Here is a 21,239-nt window from a genome sequence, read left to right on the forward strand (position 1 = left end):
CCCCCCCCCCACCCTTTGCCCGCCGCTTGCTGCGCTATGCCGGACCTCGAGTTTGGCATGGGTTCCCTCGACTCAGTCCTCGAATTGATGACAGGAAGAGTATATATCTCACAGCGATGAGATATATCACTGTTTTTTTATTCTAGTTTCCTCTGATAAACAAGAATTTGTTGGAGATCTTACTTTTGTTGTGCAGCAGAAGTACTGCTGAAATTTTCACTGCACACAACAAGGGTTTGAAGAGAAAGGTGAACAAGTGTTGGATCTGAAGCTTGATCGATGGAGGAGATCATCAAGAAGTTGAACCTTGCGGAGGTGTCAACTTTGATGAAGTTGATGAAGTTGTCGGCTAATGAAAGCGCGACAAGACCATCGAAGAAGTTAGAGCTTCCGACCATCTGAAGCTTGATGGACCGAGTACCTACCTGAGTTGGTCACGACGGGTGAGATACACCCTTGCAGGGAGGAACCTGAAGGGTTACTTGACCGGAGAGAAGACAGAACCAGATGAGGACTCAGGAGGACGAGATGAGTGAAAGTCCACTCATATGTTGGTGTACATCTGGCTTCTCAACTCGTTGGTCCCGACGATCGCCGCCACGGTGGATGGCATTGAGAAGGTGAAGGACGTCTGGGAGAAGTTGAGGAGAACATATGATGGGGTGGGGAATAACCTGAGGGTGTTCCAGATTAAAGGAGAGATCGACGCCACAGTCCAGGGAGAGAGGACTGTACAGGAATATGTTACAGAGCTCGAGCGTCTGTGGCTAGACTATGATCATTTTTCCCTCCGGGCTAGCTGCAAGGACCCGGGATGTAAAGAGCGGGAGGCCTTTCTACAGGAGAGGACTATGGTGTTTCTCAAGGGATTGACATCAGAGTTCGCTCAGCGAATTGCATTACTGCTAGCTCAGCCAAAAATTCCCACGCTTGAGGAGGTTGTCTCTGCTATGATCCAGGAGGAGACTCGCATTCGGCTGCAGGCGGGAACAGGTGGACTTCCGGTGGTGAAGTCAGCATTAGCAGCCTCTAGCAATACTGGATCCAGGGGAGAGACTCGACAGTGCTACAACTGCGGTGCGGTGAGTCATCTAAGGCATGCTTGCACCAAACCACCCAAAAAAGGAGATTCGGGTGGACGTGGACAGTTCAAAGGTCGTGGTCGTGACTGTGTGGGTCAACGAGGTGGAAGAGGAGCAGGGAATCGGGCGAATCTGACGGTAGCAGAAGAAGAAGAAGCTGAGGTGGTCTTTACTGAGGAGGATCGTGCTCTCCTGACGATACTCAAGAGGAAGCAGCAAGTAGCAGGGGATGGAGACTTGAGGAGTGGGACTGAGGAGGCATCCACTTCGTTCTTCGCCAGAGGCAATACAGCTACCTATGCTCATCCGATTAAAGGTACTGATGACATACATGCTCTTTCTTCTATGTCTCCCAACAGATCATCAGAATGGATAGTCGACTCCGGTGCGTCTCGGCATGTGACAGGTAATGCTAGTGAGTTCTCATCATATACTCACTTAGCATCACCTGATAGTATTCAAACAGCTGATGATACATTTCAGCCGGTAGTTGGTAAGGGTACAGTCGATTGTACTGGTTCTGTAACTTTGTCCAATGGTTTGCATGCTCCTTCATTTCCAGTCAATCTTTTGTCCATTAGTTCTATCATCCTCCAACTAAAATGCATTGTTTCTTTTGATATCCCCAAGGTGATTTTTCAGGAGAAGAGGACAGGACGGAGACTTAGGACTGGCACATGGCGTAGTGGACTATGGTATCTGGATCGTGAAGGGCTGAATTCAGTGTTAGTGTCAGTAGTAGAGGAAGCAGGAGTAGGATCTAATATGAGTACTGAGAATGAGTTAATGCTTCATCACCAGCGTTTGGGACACTCATCATTTGGTGTTTTAAGTAGATTGTATCCTTCTTTATTTGAGAAAGCAAATAAACAGAAACTTGTGTGTGATGCATGTGAGTTTGGAAAGCTTACTAGAAGCTCTTATATTAGTTCAGGTCATAGAAGTTCTCGTGTATTTGACTTGGTACATTCAGATGTTTGGGGGCCTTATTCCACAAGTTCTATGAATGGATACAAGTATTTTGTTACATTTATTGATTGTTTCTCTCGTGTGACTTGGTTATACTTGATGAAGAATAAGAGTGAAGTATTTAGGTGCTTCCAAAACTTTCATAGGAATGTTCAAACTTAATACAGAGCAGTGGTGAAGATATTGAGGTCGGATAATGGGACAGAGTATACCAACAGAGCGTTTGAAGAATATTTGTCAGCTCAGGGAATACATCACCAGACGACCTGTCCATACACACCAGCTCAGAATGGGGTAGCGGAAAGGAAGAACAGACATCTTTTAGAGGTTGCTAGAAGCATGATGATCTCTATGAATGTCCCAGAAACATTGTGGGGGCAAGCAGTGTTGATCGCAGCAGCGCTGATCAACAGAATGCCCTCAAGAGTGCTGGATTGGAAGTCTCCGTGTGAGACATTGAAGGGAGATAATGGTGGGATTCTTCCACTTAAATGGAAGTCTCCGTGTGAGACATTGAAGGGAGATAATGGTGGGATTCTTCCACTTAAAGTGTTTGGCTGTATGTGTTTTGTGAAGGACAACAGGCCATCTGTCGGGAAACTTACCCCTAGAGCTGTGAAGTGCATCTTTGTGGGATATTCTGCTACTCAGAAGGGATATGTTTGCTGGAGCCCGGTGGAGAAAAGATTGTTTGTGAGCATGGACGTGCACTTCCGAGAACTCGAGCCATATTACACCCGGAAGGTAACTTCATCCGTTGGTAACTCGCCTAATACTGGAAGTATGAGGCGAGAGGAGGAGAATGGTGAGAGATTGGTAAATATGGAGAAATCAATGTCTAAGAATGGTGAGAGATCAGAAAAATCAATTTCTGTGACGATTCATTGGGAAGGAGACTTGGTTGAGGAGGAGCAAGAGAATGAAGAAGAAGAGGAGAATGAGACAAGAGGTGTTAGACCAACGGCTCAGGGGGAACTACTTACCTATAGTAGGAAGGGGAAACAAATTGCGGGAACAGTACCTACAGTGCCACTGGTGCCAAGTCCCTTGCTAACGCCTGCCCCGACTCCTGAGACACCTACACCACCACCAGATTTCTCTCAAGGTGATTTCATTCCTCTTCCTACTCATCCCACACCAATAACTATACGGAGGACTACTCGCAGTAATGCGGAAAATCCTCCCGATAGATATGGTTGGGATCTTGCTCAGTTTGTATCATATTCTAACATCCACCCTGCACATGGAGCATTCATTGCATCACTGGACTCTGTTACTATACCTAACAATTGGCAGGTTGCAAAGAAGGACCAGAAATGGAAAGCTGCTATGTACGAAGAGCTAAGGGCCCTTGAGAAGAACCGTACTTGGGAGTTAGTAAAACTACCAAAAGAGAAGAGAGCAGTTGGATGCAAGTGGGTCTTCACTGTGAAGCAGAATCCAGATGGACAAGTTGAGCGCTACAAAGCTCGTCTGGTGGCAAAAGGATATAGTCAGACATATGGCATCGACTACGATGAGACTTTTGCACCGGTGGCAAAGATGAGCACTGTTCGGACCTTAATCTCTCTGACAGTAAATGATGGATGGAAGCTACACCAACTAGATGTGAAAAACGCATTTCTTCATGGAGATCTAATGGAGGAGGTATACATGGAGATACCACCAGGATTCGGTACAGATCAGACAGTGGGAAAGGTCTGCAGATTGAAGAAGTCTCTCTATGGGCTAAAGCAGTCTCCTCGTGCTTGGTTTGATAGATTCAGGAGGGTTATGATTGGTATGGGGTACCAGCAGATCAGCGCCGACCATACCGTGTTCTTTCGAAGAAGTGGAGGTCACATCACCTTGCTTGTAGTATATGTGGATGATATGATTATTACAGAGGATGATGAGAAGGAGATTGTCCAACTCAAAGTGAGACTGGGTAAGGAATTCGAGATGAAAGATCTTGGCTTGCTTCGATACTTTCTTGGAATAGAGATAGCTCGAGGAGCGGAGGGGATCGTCCTATCCCAGAGAAAGTATGCACTGGATCTTCTTAAAGAAACAGGAATGTTAGGATGCAAACCTGCAACTACACCGATCGATCAGAAGTTTAAGCTGAGTGCTGAAGCTGGAGAACCAGTTGATCGTGACAGATACCAAAGACTGGTGGGCAGGTTGATCTATCTGTGTCACACACGTCCCGATATCTCTTTTGCAGTGAGCGTGGTGAGTCGCTACATGCAGATCCAAGGAAGGATCATATGGACGCGGTGTACCAGATTCTAAGGTATTTGAATAATGCCCCCGGAAAAGGGCTAATCTTCAGGAAGAATGAACACATGAGCATTGAAGGCTATTGTGACTCTGATTGGGCTAGCTGTGCTAATAACAGGAGGTCCACCTCAGGATACTGCATCTTTATAGGAGGCAACTTAGTCTCGTGGAAGAGCAAGAAGCAGTCGGTGGTGGCGAGATCGACAGCTGAGGCAGAGTATAGAGCTATGGCCTTAAGAGTTGCTGAGTTGCTATGGTTGAAGAGTATGCTGGTGGAGCTGAAGCTGGATCAAGAAGCTAAGATGAAGTTGTGGTGTGACAAGAAGTCAGCCATCAGTATCGCCAACAACCCAGTACAGCATGATAGAACCAAACACATCGAGATTGATAGGTTCTTCATCAAAGAGAAGTTGGATAGTAGACTACTGGAGCTAAGTCATGTTTCGACTAAGGACCAGGTAGCAGATTATCTGACTAAAGGACTTAGCTCAGTAGATATGATTAGAGGATATGACAAGATGGACTTAGTAGATATCTTTCACCCATCTTGAGGAGGAGTGTTGACATATTAGTATTAGTTAGGGACTTATTTGTGAGTTGTGTAGGGGCCTATATAAAGCCCAAGAGATCTCATATTGTATTAGGGTTTCTATTCACAATTGTTAGAATTCAGGAATTTTATTATTAAAAGTAAACTTCCATATCTGTAGACCGAGGATTGCTTTTGGTAAAGCATGATAAGGATTTTTTTTTCCCTTCATATTTTTAGACAACTTGTTAAAATTAAACTACGCAAATGAACAAACAAGAAAGAAAGAGAAGAAAGGGAACTCTATATAAGAAGTAATTCACTAAAGAAGGAAAAAAAAACCTCTAAAATAAGAATGATTTTTAGAGAACACCTAGATAACTAATTTCTGCTTCACTTTCTAAAATAGGAAGCTCATCGGGGATAGAGCGCAGCAAGGTTTTCTATATGTAGCTCATAGAGAAATTTATATCGAAAAACCTGAAAATGTATCTATTATTATCATACATATATATGATTTATATAGATAGCTACTATAGTATATATCTACTAGATTCATATATATTATATCATACTATAGAGAGAGAGAGAAGGAGAGTTGATTTTATGTCAACTTAAAGTTGAACCAAGTCTTGTCCACCAGTTTCTAATACCTCATATTATATTATAAATAAACTTTTCATCATCACAAGGATCCCTAAGAAACATGGCTGATAGAAATTTGGTGGAGCATCCAATTGAGTTGACATAAGATTGCTCTTTCTCTCTCTCTCTCTTATCCTCTCTTCATATAGTTATACTCATAATATTAGTACTATTTATATTTGTATTTGTAATATTTTATATATGAGGGGAGAGATGGTGATGAGAGAGAATTAAGGTATCCGTATAGGAGGGGTTTTCCCTTGGCTTAGAAATCCATTGATTGAGCGACATTATGGAGATCCGTCTTGCGCTTGAATCGTTACATATTCTAAAACCATACCACCAATTTTTGGTGATATGTCGCGTCGTTTGACCTCCTCGACCATGAAAAGTTCTTTTCATTTCAATACGTTAAATTGATACGAGGTGATTGATAGCAAACGACGACGGGGTCACCCCCATATCCTGGTGTTGGTGGGTTTTAGAATATGTAGATCAGTTCACGAGGGTCATCCATAATATCGCTTGATATGTGATTTTAGTGCGTCAAGGAATATCCCCTTCTAGTGCAAGTATACTCTTAATCTCATATTAGTATTTTTATTATATTATATATATTATTAGTATATAACGATTTATATATATATATATACACACACACAGTACATGTGTGTGTGTAAATGAAAATATCAGATTCTGAAATAAAAAGAAAAGGCTTCAAAATTCTCTTATTGAGAAAGGTAGAATATGGTTTTACATTGCATGTTAAAAAAATAAATTAATCAACCTGCTGGAATTATTCCAAGAGGCACCTTGATTGCACTGTCCCAATCTTCTCTTTGCAGCAATCCATTCACTACCTAGTTAAAGAAGGAAAAGAGCAGAATCAGAAAGAGGTAAAAAGTTTAAGAGAAGCAGCTGAGTTGGGCACTAGGAAGTTGTTCTATACGGAATCTGTAGAGCACATATACAAGTTGCAGGCTACATCAACAACATAAGGGCCTAAGACCCTATAATTTTTTGGAATTATCTAAAGTGTCAAGTAAGTACTAAAATATGTAGGCTAACTATGCTCGATGATGATTTCCAGCCCCCAAAAAGAAGCGCACATAGAACCAGCTGGGATTTATATAAAGCAATATAACCCACAGCATAAATTCTGAAGAACTGTAAATGGAATTTGTCTCCGCTTCATACTCATACCAAGTATTGTGCACGAAAAGATACAATGGTAGAATTCTTATGCATATCACAAATGGTTTCAGCTTCTAGTTCCTTCAAGTTTTTACTCTACAACACATTATAAAATGAGAGCATATCAAAAGGACCAAAAGGACAGGATGATAAATGAGTGCATCTTGAGAAGCTAGATATAGCTTTATTGTAGGACAAACTCAGTAAGAACCCATTGGGATGGTTTGATCATACGCATTGGAAATCATTAAGTGTGCCAATTAATATGATTTAAAATATCGCAGTTGACGGAGAAAGAACTGCTGATTAGGGAGGATACACCTTGGATAGGTACTGCCCAACACCAAGATTAAGGCAGCATGTCTTTTTCATTTTTTATTTTCCATTTTTTTGGTGAGGGAGGTGAATGCTGTTGTACTCTACCTGAAATATATACCATTGTTTATTTATTTATTTATTTATTTATTTATTTGAGCATTAGAAACCATTAAGTGCGCCAATTAAGATGATATACAGGATTGCAGTTGATGGAGAAAAAACTGCTAATTAGGGAGGATACACCTTGTGTAGGTACCGTCCAGCACAAAAATGAAGGTAGCATTGCGACATTGTCTTTTTCTATTTTTATTTTTCATTTTTCTGGCGGCTTAGGTGAATGCCATTGTATTCTACCTGAAATATATAAGTTGCTTATGCTATTCCATTATAGACTACTATTATACCTTGAAAATTACTATGTCCTTAAACTAGCCATGTGGCATACATAGGACGAAGCAGGTGGCTAACATGTCCGCCCTAGGTCTAAGTTGTAAGCAGGTCGACTCATCTGTGTGATACGAGTCCAAAGCGAAAGACGTCTCCAAGTAAAGATCTACTAGTTGATACCGGGCTGAGTCGAAAGGCGTCTTCACGTTGGATTTAGTGGGAGAGGGTCCAAAGTAAGGAATGACCAGTGGTCTTGTCAACAGTGTTCGCATTTATTGCGAAACAGTTTGGTGCTCATACTTCGCCATCTAGTTATCATCGCATTTAATGCATGGTTTGTCAGCCAGCAGCCACTATTTTTGACAATGTAAAATTTGGTGACCGAAAAGTTTGAGAAAATTAAAAGTTATGGGCCCCACCACAGGAAAAATAATATAAAATTAGTGCATAGTATTTTTCCAAACACTATAAATAGGCCCAAAACTCTTAAGGAAAAATTTATCCCAGAAACAACTCCTCTTATAGAAGAGTGAGAGAAAAAAAAATAAAGAGTTTTTCCTAATATCAAGAAGAGGGTTTGTGAGAATTTTTGGAGTGTATCTTGATCAAAAGAGGGCGTTCTCTTTGATCTAATTCTTTTGGAATATAAAAGAACTAGGCGTCGTCTTGCACAGTGGACTAGCTCCGGAAGAGTAAACCATATTATATCTATGAGTATTGTGATTGAATTTGTCTTTATTCTGTAATTCCAAAATCATTTAGGTGTGTATTACGTCTCCATTTGAGACGTTCTTATTAACGTATTCCCCAACAATTGGTATCAGAGCCTGATTTAGAGTACGTATATTTACTTATCATATGCTCTGTGGCTGCCACTAAAAGTGGATCATTCATATCAGAAAATAAGTTAGATTATCATTTACTTTTTAAAGGCATTGGACATCATTCATGAATACCGTACTATTCATAAGTATTATTACTATTCACAAATATGGTTAGAGAAAAGACAGAATCTTTCACCATGGGATCTACAGTTGAAGACAATAAGCTTCGGATTGAGAAATTCGACGGTCAAAATTTTAGGTATTGGAGGATGCAGATAGAAGACTATTTATATCAGAAAAAATCTCTTCCTACCCCTTTAAGGAGTGGAGAGGAAACCTGAGAAGATGGACGATGATAAGTGAAAAATGCTCGATCATAAAGCACTTGTTACTATTAGGCTTAACCTTCACCAGCATATGACTTATAATGTATCGCATGTGACCACCACCAAGGAGTTGATGGATGCCTTGAAGGCGCTATATGAGAAGCCGTATGCTTCAAATAAGATGTACCTAATGAAGAAGTTATTCAGTCTAAAGATGCAGCAAGAAGCTCGTGTGACGGACTTCTTGATCGAATTTCAGGCTGTGGTGCAACAGCTTGCTACAGTGGATCTCAAGTTCGACAATATGATTAAGCTCTTCTGCTAATTTCTTATCTACCAAATTCGTGGGAGAATTTGGTGATGGCAGTGAGCAACGCCAATGGCAATGATAAGATGTAGCCGACACTGTGATTGGGGCAATTCTGGATGAAAAATCTCATCGCAAAATCTCAAGAACTGAGGTCTCTAGTAGTGAGAGTGCTCTATATGTCGAGGCACGAGAGCGTGCGCAGAAGAAGGATAGGGGACGACGAGGCCGATCAAAGTCCATAGGGAAGTCTAAAGGGTCGAATTCGAATGGTTACATTGAAGGGAAGTGCTTCAGATGTGGAAAGAAGTATCACTTTACACGGGACTACAGAGCTTCGGTTCCAGCATCAACAAGGGATGATCAGGCTGACGGTGTAGCCAATCTCATGCACGAGATGGATTCGGATGCGCTTCTCCTATCTCTTGAAGACAAGAGCAATGTGTGGGTCATTGATTCTAACGCATCTTTCCATGCAACCTCACAACAAAAGCTGATTTCATCGTTCGTGAAGGACTTGAGGACAGTCTATCTTGACGATGATCAACCTTGCAAGGTTTTCAAAAAGGAAAATTATACCCTCAAGATGGAGGGCGGGACCACCTTGACACTGAACGATGTTCGGCATGTACCAGATCTCAGACAGAATCTTATATCAGTCGGGCAACTGACTGACTCTGGTTACAGAGTATCCTTCGAGCAAGGAAGCTGGCAGGTGTCCAAGGATGCCCTGGTGGTAGCACACGGCAAATACGAGAGCTCTCTCTACATCGTCAATGGGAAGATTGATCGCTTGCTTATCGCAGGACAAGCATCATCATCATCCGTCAACTATATGACTTGGCATCGTCGATTTGGCCACATGAGTGAGAAGGGGATACAGATTATGGCCACGGGAGAGAAGCTTCCGGGTCTGAGCAAGATCGATCTGACTTTCTGTGAAGACTACATCCTAGACAAACAGAAGAAGGTGAACTTTAACAAGACCGGAGCGGCTCTAAAACTGTAAAAATTAGAGTTGGTGCACACCGATGTGTGGGGACATATGCAAGTTCTATCTGTTGGCAACTCTATTTACTTTATCACTTTTATTAATGATGTTACTAGAAAACTGTGGGTGTTCTTCTTGAAGAACAAGTCAGATGTTTTTAACATCTTCAAGAAGTGGTTTGCCTGTGTGGAGAACGAAACAGGCAATTAGCTGAAGTGTCTGAAGTCTGATAATGAAGGCGAGTATTGCAGCTAGGAGTTCGAGAACTTCTGCTCCCATAAGATTAGGAGACTGAAGACCATTCCAGGCACACCTCAGCACAACGGAGTGACGGAGCGTATGAATCGCACTATCTTGGAGCACACTAGAAGTATGAGGATTCACTCCGAATTGTCCAAGAGTTTTTGGGTCGATGCAGTGAATATTGTTGCATATTTGATCAACCGCGGGCTATCCGTGACTCTTACTTATGGGATACCTAAAGATGCTTGGATCGGAAAAAAACTGAAGCGAGAGCACTTACGAGTATTTGGTTCTGACGCCTATGTCATGACCAATCCTGTAGACCAGTCAAAGCTTGATCCAAAATCAAAGAAGCTCTTTTTCATCGGCTATGGAGGAGATGAGTATGGGTACCGTTTTTGGGATCACGATACGCGCAAGGTGGTGCGCAGTCGTGATATCGTGTTTCATAGGATGCGGTGTACAAGACTAAAGAGGTGAGTGGGAGTCAGTTGTCTCCCCCTCTTTTCCTAAATATTACTGACAGTGAGGACAGCAGTAAGATACCAGTCAGCATAGAAGACGAAGGCCAAGAGAACGTGTCGGATGCACAACAGCATGATCTAGCAGAACTACCTATCACGGTTCGCAAAGCTCTAAGAAATCTGAGGGTGCCAGATATACCTTTCCACCATAAATTATCTTCTCCTGATTAACAGTGGTGAGCCAGAGAGCTATGAGGAAGTACAGCAGACCGGTAAAGTTCGGGGAGAGTGGGAGTCTGCCATGGAGGAAAAAATAAAATCATTGATAAAGAATGAGACTTAGGAGCTCGTAAAGCTTTCAAAAGGGTGAAAGACTCTTCACAATTGGTGGATTTATCGGGTCAATGATGAAACCGATGGACGGAAACGCTACAAGGCGAGACTTGTAGTGAAGAGCTATGAACAGAAAGTAGGGATTGACTATTCTGACGTTTTCGCTCTTGTCGTTAAGTTAACCATGATCCGAACTGTGTTGAGCATTGTGACAGTTTGAGATCTCTATCTAGAGCAGATGGATGTGAAGACAGCATTCCTTCATGGAGATTTGAAGGAAGGGATCTATATGCATCAACCAGTGAGCTTCGAGAAACAAGGCAAAGAGGGTCTCGTGTGTCGCCTGCGCAAGAGCTTGTATGGTCTGAAGCAAGCTCCACGATAATGGTACATGAAGTTCGAGAATTTTATGGAGGAGAACGGTTTTCTCAAATGCGGCACAGAACATTGTTGCTTCATCGAGAGATATGATGAATCCTATGTGATACACTTGATTTATGTTGATGACATGTTAATTGTAGGATCTGATTTGGCCCACATTGATAAACTTAAGGGTTGTCTCTCCGAGTGCTTTGAGATGAATGATCTGGGTCCACCAAAACAGATTCTTGGGATAAAAATCATCAGAGACAGATCAACACGGAGGCTGAGGTTGTCTTAGAAGGCATATATTGAGAAGATTCTTGAAAAGTTTGGTATAGAGAAGGCTAAATCGGTGGGCTCACCGTTTGCGAGCCATTTCAAGCTATCGAAGACCCAAGCATCAAAGACTGCTAAAGAGCATGAGTTTATAGCCAACATACCATACGCATCTGCCATCGGGAGTTTAATGTATGTGATGGTGTGTACGAGGCCAGATATTATACAAGGAGTGGGAGTTGTGAGCTGTTTCATGAGTAATCCAGGGAAGCAACACTGGGGTGCGATCAAATGGCTTCTACGCTACTTGAGGTGCTCGTCCGACTGTTGTATTGAGTATGATAGGATAGATTTACAGCTAGAGGGTTTTTGTGATGCAGACTACGCCGAGGACATAGACTCAAGAAGGAGCACGAGCGACTACATCTTTATCTTGGGTGGTGGATCGATAAGTTGGAGATCTAAATTACAGGATACTGTAGCTTTGTCGACAACCGAAGCGGGGTACGTATCTGTAACAGAGGCAGCAAAGAAGTTGCTATGGTTGAAAGCTTTTCTTCTCGAGCTTAGGGATAAACTTTGAGAAATACTTCATCCACTGCAACAGTCAGAGTGTCATTCACTTGTCAGAGAATGACGCATTCTATGCTCGGACCAAGCATGTTGACGTGAAGCACCATACCATACGAAGATGACAAAGCAGAAACGAGTTCAAGCTTGTGAAGATTGATACGAGATACAATCCAGCCGATATGCTGACCAAGTCAGTTCTGCTCGAGAATGTGAGGTTGTGTGCAGCCTCATATGACCACCGTTGAGAACGTTGAGGGTTGTGCAAGACGCAAAAGATACAAGACATCTGGATGTTACAACCAAGAATGGTGTGAAGATATGATTGATACTCAATTAAATCTTCAAGTGGGAAATTATCAGCCAGCAACCACCATTTTGGACAATGTAAAATTCGATGGCCGAAAAGTTTGAGAAAATTAAAAGTTGTAGGCCCCACCATAGGAAAAATAATATAAAATTAGTGCATAGTGTTTTCTCAAATACTATAAATAGGTCCAAAACTCTTAAGGAAAAATTCATCCCAGAAACAACTCCTCTTATAGAAAAGTGAGAGAAAGGAAAAATAAAAAGTTTTTCCTAATATCAAGGAGAGGGTTTGTGAGAATTCTTAGAGTGTATCTTGATCAAGAGAGGGTATTCTCTTTGATCTAATTCTTTTGGAATATAAAAGAACTGGGCGTCATCGTTGCACCATGGAGTGACTCCGGAAGAGTGAATCACGCTATATCTGTGAGTATTGTGATTGAATTTGTGTCTTTATTCTGTGATTCCAAAATCATTTGGGTGTATATTACGTCTCTGTTCGAGGCGTTCTTGTTGACGTATACCAACATGGTTATGCATCATAATGACTCATCAGATGATGTCCGCATTCCCATTATTCTGTCACCGTCGTATTAAATGTGAGAGTACAGCTCTCCGCCTTCGACCAATCAGTTGTGAACAGGTGCAAAACGATGACACAATGTTAGATCAACCAGTCGACCAGGTTTACCAAAATACCCTCACAAAATTCCTATAAATAGCATCATCTTTGCTACTGTAAGGTACGCACAAAAACGTTAAAAGACTACATTCCGGTTTTTTCTTCAGAGTATCAGACTAGTCACTAACTTGAGCGTCAGAGGGCAGGCCAGAGGAAACAACCTCTGAGGCTTCTAACCTCTGTTATTGTGTGCAGGAAGCTGTCGTTCAACACCTTCAAAATAATTAGTCATCATAGGAGATTAAGGGACCACAAATTCATCCTTACCCCTCTTAACCCACACACTAATTTCCCCTACATCAACGCCTACTCAATTGTATTATGATTAAAACCATTAATCATTAATCAGATGGTATATTAGACCCTCTTTTTTGACTCTATAGTCTGTAAATGAGATATTGCTATTTCTAGCATGTTCAAAGACCTTCACATAAAAAGAATGCCTTGAAGTTGAAAACATTTATGCAGCTACAATAACTTAATTAATGTCTTAAAGAATTTGAATATCTTGGAATCACTAACCTCCACCAGCACACCATCTCCACTGACGCATACGATTCCATCATATTTTAGAATATCCAGTTTATATGCAATTTCTTGAGCATGAAGCTGATATCTGGTTTCTAAAGAGAATCACAAATCACAATATCAATTAAGAGGCTATAGTAAAATGGCATGTACCTCACTATTATTGTATTTGCCGAAGCAAAACTTAAATAGATCAGTTAGCCATAATTATATATTACAAGATCACCAACCTTGCAACGTATAGATTATATCAGCAGCTGTAAGTAGGGGTTTGATTTCATTCTGGAAAATCTCTCGTGCATTTTTCTTTCCACCAAATGGGTTAAGAACAACAAACAACCTCTTTGGTCGACCTGTTCCACAGACAGACAGATTACCAGCAGAAAAAGGGTTAAACAATGCAATTCAATAAGAAAACTTTTACATCATTTAAATTCACATATGAAGACTTACAAATAAATTTTCATGCAGAATAAGCAAATGTCAACTAACCATGCCCTTTTCATGTTAGTTAGATTGTTTAGATTCCAACAAAATAAGCAAATGCCAACTACCCATGATGTCCTCTTCATGTTGGTTAGACTTACAAATAAATTACATAAAGTGCACCGAAGAAAGAAAAGTGAAAAGGAAAACAAAAGAAGGAACAGAGGATGCCGGCACTGTAGGAAATTGTTTAATGTAGTAGAATAATGTAACTACAAATTTTAAGGCACGCATGTGGTCCTGTGGAAGACAAAGACATTATTAGTATAAAATGAAGCACAGAGAGTAAAGCCATCACTAAAATTAATTAATTCCATAAAAGTGCAAGAGTTTTTGAAATGAAAAAACTCAGAGCATTTCCATCAGACCTAAGCACTAAAAACAATAAATCATTGACATTGAAAATCAAATCAATCCATGTCTCATCAATTAGTGCTATTTCGAAAATATTTGATTCCTTAGAACAAAAGAGAGTTATAATGCTACTAACCAGAAAAATAAAAAAATAAAAAAAAATCTCCAGGAATTTCCCTAGTCCAATAAGAATTTAGATTAGTAACAAGAGCATATGAGCCCTAACAAAATGGGGCTTTTGGTTTATAAAACAAAATATTACCCTCGTTTTTTTAACTCACCGACCTAAAAACCCACTCTTACACCCGAAATGCCATATCGAATAATTCTTAAAGCCAATTTATATAGTTTATCAGTTAATGTTTAAGTTGCTATATTTTGGTGAAAACCCATTGAAAAACTGATGAAACACAGAAAATTGGGTTTAACAAGAATTCAGTATGGCGTTTTGGTTTGAAATAAATGAGTGTAAAGTATAGGTTTGTGAAAAAAATAACTTTAAAAAATCATAAAATTCTAACAGACCCAAACTCAAAAGTTCCAAATGCCCAATGAAAGAAAACAAATCCTTATTATACTAATAAAGTGACTCCGTTTAAATGTAATATGCAGCCTTCAACTTCTTAAAAGTGATCATCCATTACAATTGTCAACAATCTATTCGCCCAAAAATCACTATTCACGCTACGGTAATGCTACAGTAATACATATAGCATAGTACTGATATGTTTTAGTTTTAAAGAGGTATCACTGTAGCATAGACGGGATGCTGTAGTATTACTTTAAAATACTGTAGTATTTAAAAATATTATTGTAACATTAAAAAATATATTATTGTAACATATAAAAAATATAGTTTAGCAATTAAAAACGGGGTTACTGTAGCAATAAAAAAGGGAAGGTCGTGTTTCGCGTTCACTAGTATTGTAATATTTCGTCTCGTGGGTAAAAACTAGCTCAAGAAATAAAAGATGGATAACACAAAACGAAGAATTTTACCAAAAGAGTCGAAGCAATCCTTCAACCTCTCGCTCCACAAACCCACCATCTCATCACTCTCCATCTCCAAGACGAAGTCTTTCCTCCTCCTCTTCCTATCTCCAGAGAATCCCCTAACCCTAATTCGACGCCCCTCCTCGATCCCAAACCCTAGCGCCTCCTGTTCCATCGCCAAGCTCCGCTCTCCTTCCCCCTGCCACGTCAGCACCCCGCCCGGGCTTAGGCTCGCCTCGCAATCCGACCCATTTATCCGGATCCGACCCGTTAGGGCTCCATTTTTTGTTTCTGATTTTCCCGCCATTTTCTGAGCTCCAGGAAACCAGATTGAGCTAACGAGGAGAAATGGGAAGAGAACTGAACAGAAGGTGGAGTATAAATTAGAGAGGTGGGGGGCTGAGCTGAAAATTTATTTAGGAGGGAGGGTAAAACTGTAAATAACAATTTGTTTCCACGTAGGATCCAGGAAATCAGGAATTAGGATGCTCCTGTAAGTGTTGATTAATATTTTCTTCCGTTGACCAAACGAAGGCATGAATCGTGTTTAAGTGTTGATTAATATTTTCTTCGATGTGTTAGACATATTTATCTGGATTATTTGCATATATACCCCTTATAATCCTGGGTATTTCTGAAAATACCTTTTAAATTTTAGTATTTGCAAAACTACCCCACAAATCATCAATTTTGGGGAAAAAATAACTCTCAAAATAATTAATCATCAGCTTTAATAAGCTAATTTCTAATTGCAATATAAAATTTATCAACAAAATAGTCAGCTTTTTATCACCAAGTTGTTGATTTCTTGATTTTAGGGGTATTTTTTTCAAAGTGAAAATTTGAGGGGTAGTTTTACAAATACTAATATTTGGGCCCGTGATTTTAAGGAGTACATATGCAATAACCCACTTGTTTTTTTTTAATGCTCGGATTGACTCAAATCACTTAGTTATTGTACAAATTAAACGGTAATTTAGACTATAGTGAATGTGTTGATCACGATACACGAGTGATTCTCTTTTCTACGTCCACATGTATATGCGTATATGTGTATGCATATGTATATCTCAAAAGTACCTGATTTACCTTGCACCATCAGTCCTGAAGGTGTGAATCATAACATGGCGTTTAAAATAAGTAAAAGAATACATAAATGGGAGATATTGCATGATGTATGAATATTTTCTTGGACAAATTGTTGTTTACATAGATGATCAAAACAAAGTACAAGAAAAAGAAAAACAAATACTTTATAGTTGCGGAGACGCAATGTTGCAATCGTCGCCGTAACCGACATCATGATAGCTTCCAACGAGGAGAAATAATGGGAACAATTAAGCGGCAAAAACATATTATTCTAAATATAATCCATACAAAGGGTCGCTTTCATCGTGTGAAGATAATCTATATCTATACTATCTATAAATCTATATCTATATCTATATCAATATCAATACTATCTATAAAAGAGAGAATGAGTGTCAAAACTTTTGAATGCCTACTTTACCCTTTACAATGTTTATAATTCCCATAAAATCCAATGCAATCCTATTTTGATTTAAATTAAATTAATTAATTTAATTAAAATAATTAATATATATTAAATGAAATAAGATCAATTAAAACCCTTATTTCTTTGTCACTTTGTCTTAATCGCTTCTTCTGCAAACTGACCATCTATTTATTCTAGGCTCTCTCTAAACCGTTCTCCTTATCCATGTGGCATTAAAATTAATCTGCCCGCCTCTCTTCTCTCTCTATTTCTCTCTATATATCTCATTATCCCTATGGCGTCAAAATCTGTCCGCCTCTTTCCCCTCTCTATTTCTCTCTATATCTCTCTCAACCTGATCGACTCTCTTCCTACAACATCTCTTTGTAAAAGCTATAAATCATGAGACGGATCAACTCCCATGATTTGCAACTCAGCCTACTCAATTCCTCTCTCTCTCTCTCTCTCTCCCTCTCTCTCTCTCTCTCTCTCTCTCTCTCTCACACACACACACACATAATCCAATCTTTTTTATCTATCTTATTACACTGTGTAATCAAATAATTACCACTAATTGCAATGGCTATTCAAATTCCATCTTACTCGACTCCAAATTAAATGAAAATATTATTTTCACAACTCCCATTGCTTGTATAAATTTGTTCTTTGTTGGAATATGATGGAGAAAAAAAATCAAATTTCTTCATTGTAAGTATTGATTTTAAAATTTTTTTTTCTCATTCTGATTATTCTAATTTCTTATGTAGTTTTCCCATTGAAATTATTCTTTATTTTAGTTAATATGTTTTTAATTTTCTTATTCTTTTAATGTAGTGATGATTACAGGGATTTCTGTTTGGTAGGAGAACCCATCTATCAAGGTAACAGAGCACTTTTTTTCAATAGCTCCAATTTAAGGTATTTTCTACAAGAATAAAGTAAGTATGAAGCCTATCAAGAACTTTATTAGGAGCATCAATAATACAATTAGGATGATAATGAGATTAATACCTCCCTTTTTGCTATGTTTACTTATTAGTCAATTAGAAAATCTTGTCTAACTCAGGTTATCATCTGAGGAAAAAAAAATATAAAATTTGTTCTTTAGTTTGTTAGCGGCTTAAGTAGAATTGCAATTTCTAGAAGTTTTTCCATATGGATTTTCTAAAGGTTTAAACTCTAGCTCTATTCCTAATATTCATTAATTTGCCTAATTTATTAGGAGGTTAGAAGATAAGTAAAAGTAGAAAAGAAGTTTCTTTGGAGAGAGTGGCTAACTAGAATCATACGTTTTACTAAGCTTTATGAATTTTTGGAGATTAGGATGTTATTAGGAATAGGAGATTGATATTGTGTTGGAGAAAATGAATGATTGTTTGTAAGTTATATTATTGAATTTAGTTTGAGTGCATTAATGGAATGAATCTAACACTTTTCTATCATAATTTCCTAACTATTTGAGCAAATGTTTTTTAAGTTGTTGTAGTTATTATTATTTGCGTTGATGGAATGTTATTTTTTTAATTTATAAGATGGATAATTTGCAAGAACTTTTCTATCACAATTTCTTTTTATTACAAATTGTCAGTAAGATGATGCCAATATTTCTAAGCCAATCCTAGCCTTAAGTGTTTGCGTCGAAAATTATTGTATTCATTGTGGTATTCATTACAACTTTAGTCGTTACAATGAAAACAAAAAAAGATAATCTTTTTATAAGATTTTTACACAATGAAAACAAAAGTTACAACTCTCGTCAAAACAAACGCAGAGATCGTTTATCGGTCTTCTGCTTGCGTGGGATCTTTGCCTGTGCCGGGGTTTATCCGTGGACCGCCTTAGATCTGGATCCGGTTGATGGAAAATTCGACAGAGCTTCGCCTTCGCCGAGGAAGTATTTGATTTGAAGCGCTGAAATCGACCAAGCGAAATCAGGGCTCTTCTCGAGATTAAGACCAAGCCTAATCTCAAGGGACGGACGGGAACGGGCGTCGGATCTCTCGAACTCTCCTTCTTTATGCCGAAGAACTCGCCAAGATTTGTCAACCCTCGCTGAAATTCGTGCTCCTTTGACTCCACAATCCGGCAGCACCTCCTCGTCTTGATAATCAATCGCCCCTGCTGAAAGGAGGCCCTAGGCTTGTATTTATAGGGCTTCAGAAGCGGTTATTTGGATGAGAACAAGTGATTTGGCTCTATCTTCAGTTGACAACAGCCTAACCACGTTTGGGGATGATCTCAAGCCAGTTAAGAACCTCTGGAACTGAAAAGATCTTGAGAAAACTGTTAAAACCGTCGAAATACACATCAGGGGGTCAAAACAGCGCGGCAGACCGGTCCGACCCGCGCTTGCGCGGGTCGGATCAGTCCGACCCGCGCTTGCCCCGCGCTCGCGCGGGTCGGTTTGTTCCGTCCCGCGCTCGCGCAGGTCAGTTTGTTCTGTCATGCGCTCGCGCAGGTTTGTTGATTTTTTCTTCTTTTCCGTTCTCTTTCTTTGAGACTTGTCCTTTCGCGTGTTTGGTTCGCTTCGTTGATTTATATGCTTTGAGTTGATTGACGCGTGCGTGTTGATTGACGCATGCGAGCTGATTGGCGCGCGCGAGCTGACTGTCAAGCGCGCAGGTCACTTGATTCGCCGTTTTGCTTCAGGCGCTTGTCGGCGTCAGATAATCCTCTTAGACTCGGATAACAATGTCCGTCGTCTTCTCTCTGTCTCGAGCTGTGTGTGGATACCTATAGGTATTTTTAGACGCCTACATTAAGCGGAGCAATTTTTTTCGTTCTACTTTTTACTAGGAAGTAGAGTAAGGAGGGATAGGGTTCAATTTAAAAATATTTCCTAATCAAAATTGTGACACATAAAACACGCATGCCCACATGGATAAACAGAGGCATAATATGACCATAAGCTCACATAAGGTCTTCCTATTTTCTGTTTCTTTGATGTACGGTTCTTTGGTGAATTTGGCAATTTTATGTGATTTAATGAAGACCAAGGTTACATATTTTATGAGTATCAAAATGTGTTAATAGGAGAAATTGTGTTAGCAATCACATTGTGAATAGGTTTATTGTGACACCATTCATCAGTAATATTCCTGACATTGCTTTTGTTAATTTTGATTCAACTTCTTAAACTGTTGGATGTTACATTTTCAAAATAGTCCCTTTACATACAATTCTCTTCGCTTGCCCACTTTATATATGCTAAATTAAACAATGGAGTATATATATGAGATATTATTCTCAACTATATTATTCATTATCATGTATTTTTGCTTTATATAGATATGGAGTTTGAATTTGCTACTATAAACTCATGATCAGTTTATACTCTAAAATATTATTTTGTAAATTTTTTTTACTAGAAATTGTGAAATATACCAAGTAAAGAGTTTATATTGTATTAGGTAATATATATGAGTACCAGTATAAATGTTCTTTGTCCTTTAGTTGTCTAGTTCAAATAATAAATGACAACTTTTATATTTGGATTTTTAGCAAGTAGTTTTCTTAATAGAATTACTTTGAATCTTTATAGTGTAAAATAGTTGTCCTCTAACCAGTACAATTCTATTGCATGATCAGCTTAGGAGATTCCTTTTATTTGACAACTTAATTTAGATTAATTTAGAGAGTCATCAATTGATAGTTCCATGGGGCAAAAAGGTTAGAGTTAAATTCACCAGCTTATGGTTCACAACTCATGTGAGTTTATATGAGGTACTTTGTATTTTCCCAAATCCGTTAATCTCGTATTATTTTGAATCTCTAATGAAATGATAAAAATCAAGATTGCTAAGTTTACCAGCCAGAACACTTATGAAAAGCCATCATAATTGCTTATCTTTGTCCTTTTGAGTAGTTGATACAAACTCGGCTTATGAAATTGATGGATTTTGTAAGTTTTTGATCATAATTTTATGTATAAATTATAAATGATTGAAAAGGTTTAAATTTGTGTTATACCTATTTTGATCATAATTTTTGTTTCTTGTTCCAGTTTGTAGATTCTTAAGTTTGTATGGGTAATTAAAACCTTATCGACTTAGTTAAATCTTTATATCTTTGCCTTTTAGTCTCTTTAACATTTTTTCGCAAATATAATAAAAATCCTATTTAAAACATTGACTAATAATTTCAGGTTAAACATAGTGTGAGATGACACATGGGTGAACTTGCAATCCAAATGGTTTTATTCTATAGGAAGGTTTATGACAATAATCATCCATGCTTGGGGATAGATCAAAGGTAAATATAGTACATTTTCTGCTCAAACTTAACAATTTCTTTAAACATTTTTTATAGTTTT

General features: G+C 39.0%; 1 protein-coding gene across 2 annotated transcripts in view; it reads right to left on the reverse strand.

Annotated features, from left to right (window-relative positions):
• The window catches only part of LOC109829982 (sphingosine kinase 1-like), a 19,268-nt gene extending 3,477 nt beyond the window's left edge, over positions 1-15,791 (reverse strand). For both annotated transcript variants that reach the window (XM_020397096.1, XM_020397095.1), the window contains exons 1-4: positions 15,439-15,791; positions 13,830-13,952; positions 13,594-13,694; positions 6,275-6,347 (exon numbers count right to left, since the gene is read on the reverse strand). In XM_020397096.1, the coding sequence (XP_020252685.1) occupies positions 6,275-6,347; positions 13,594-13,694; positions 13,830-13,952; positions 15,439-15,739 (598 nt within the window). In that variant the 5' untranslated portion in view covers positions 15,740-15,791. The remainder of the gene's footprint in view (positions 1-6,274; positions 6,348-13,593; positions 13,695-13,829; positions 13,953-15,438) is intronic.

The sequence above is a fragment of the Asparagus officinalis genome, chromosome 2, assembly GCF_001876935.1.
Source record: "Asparagus officinalis chromosome 2, Aspof.V1, whole genome shotgun sequence".
Classification (NCBI taxonomy): Eukaryota; Viridiplantae; Streptophyta; class Magnoliopsida; order Asparagales; family Asparagaceae; genus Asparagus; species Asparagus officinalis.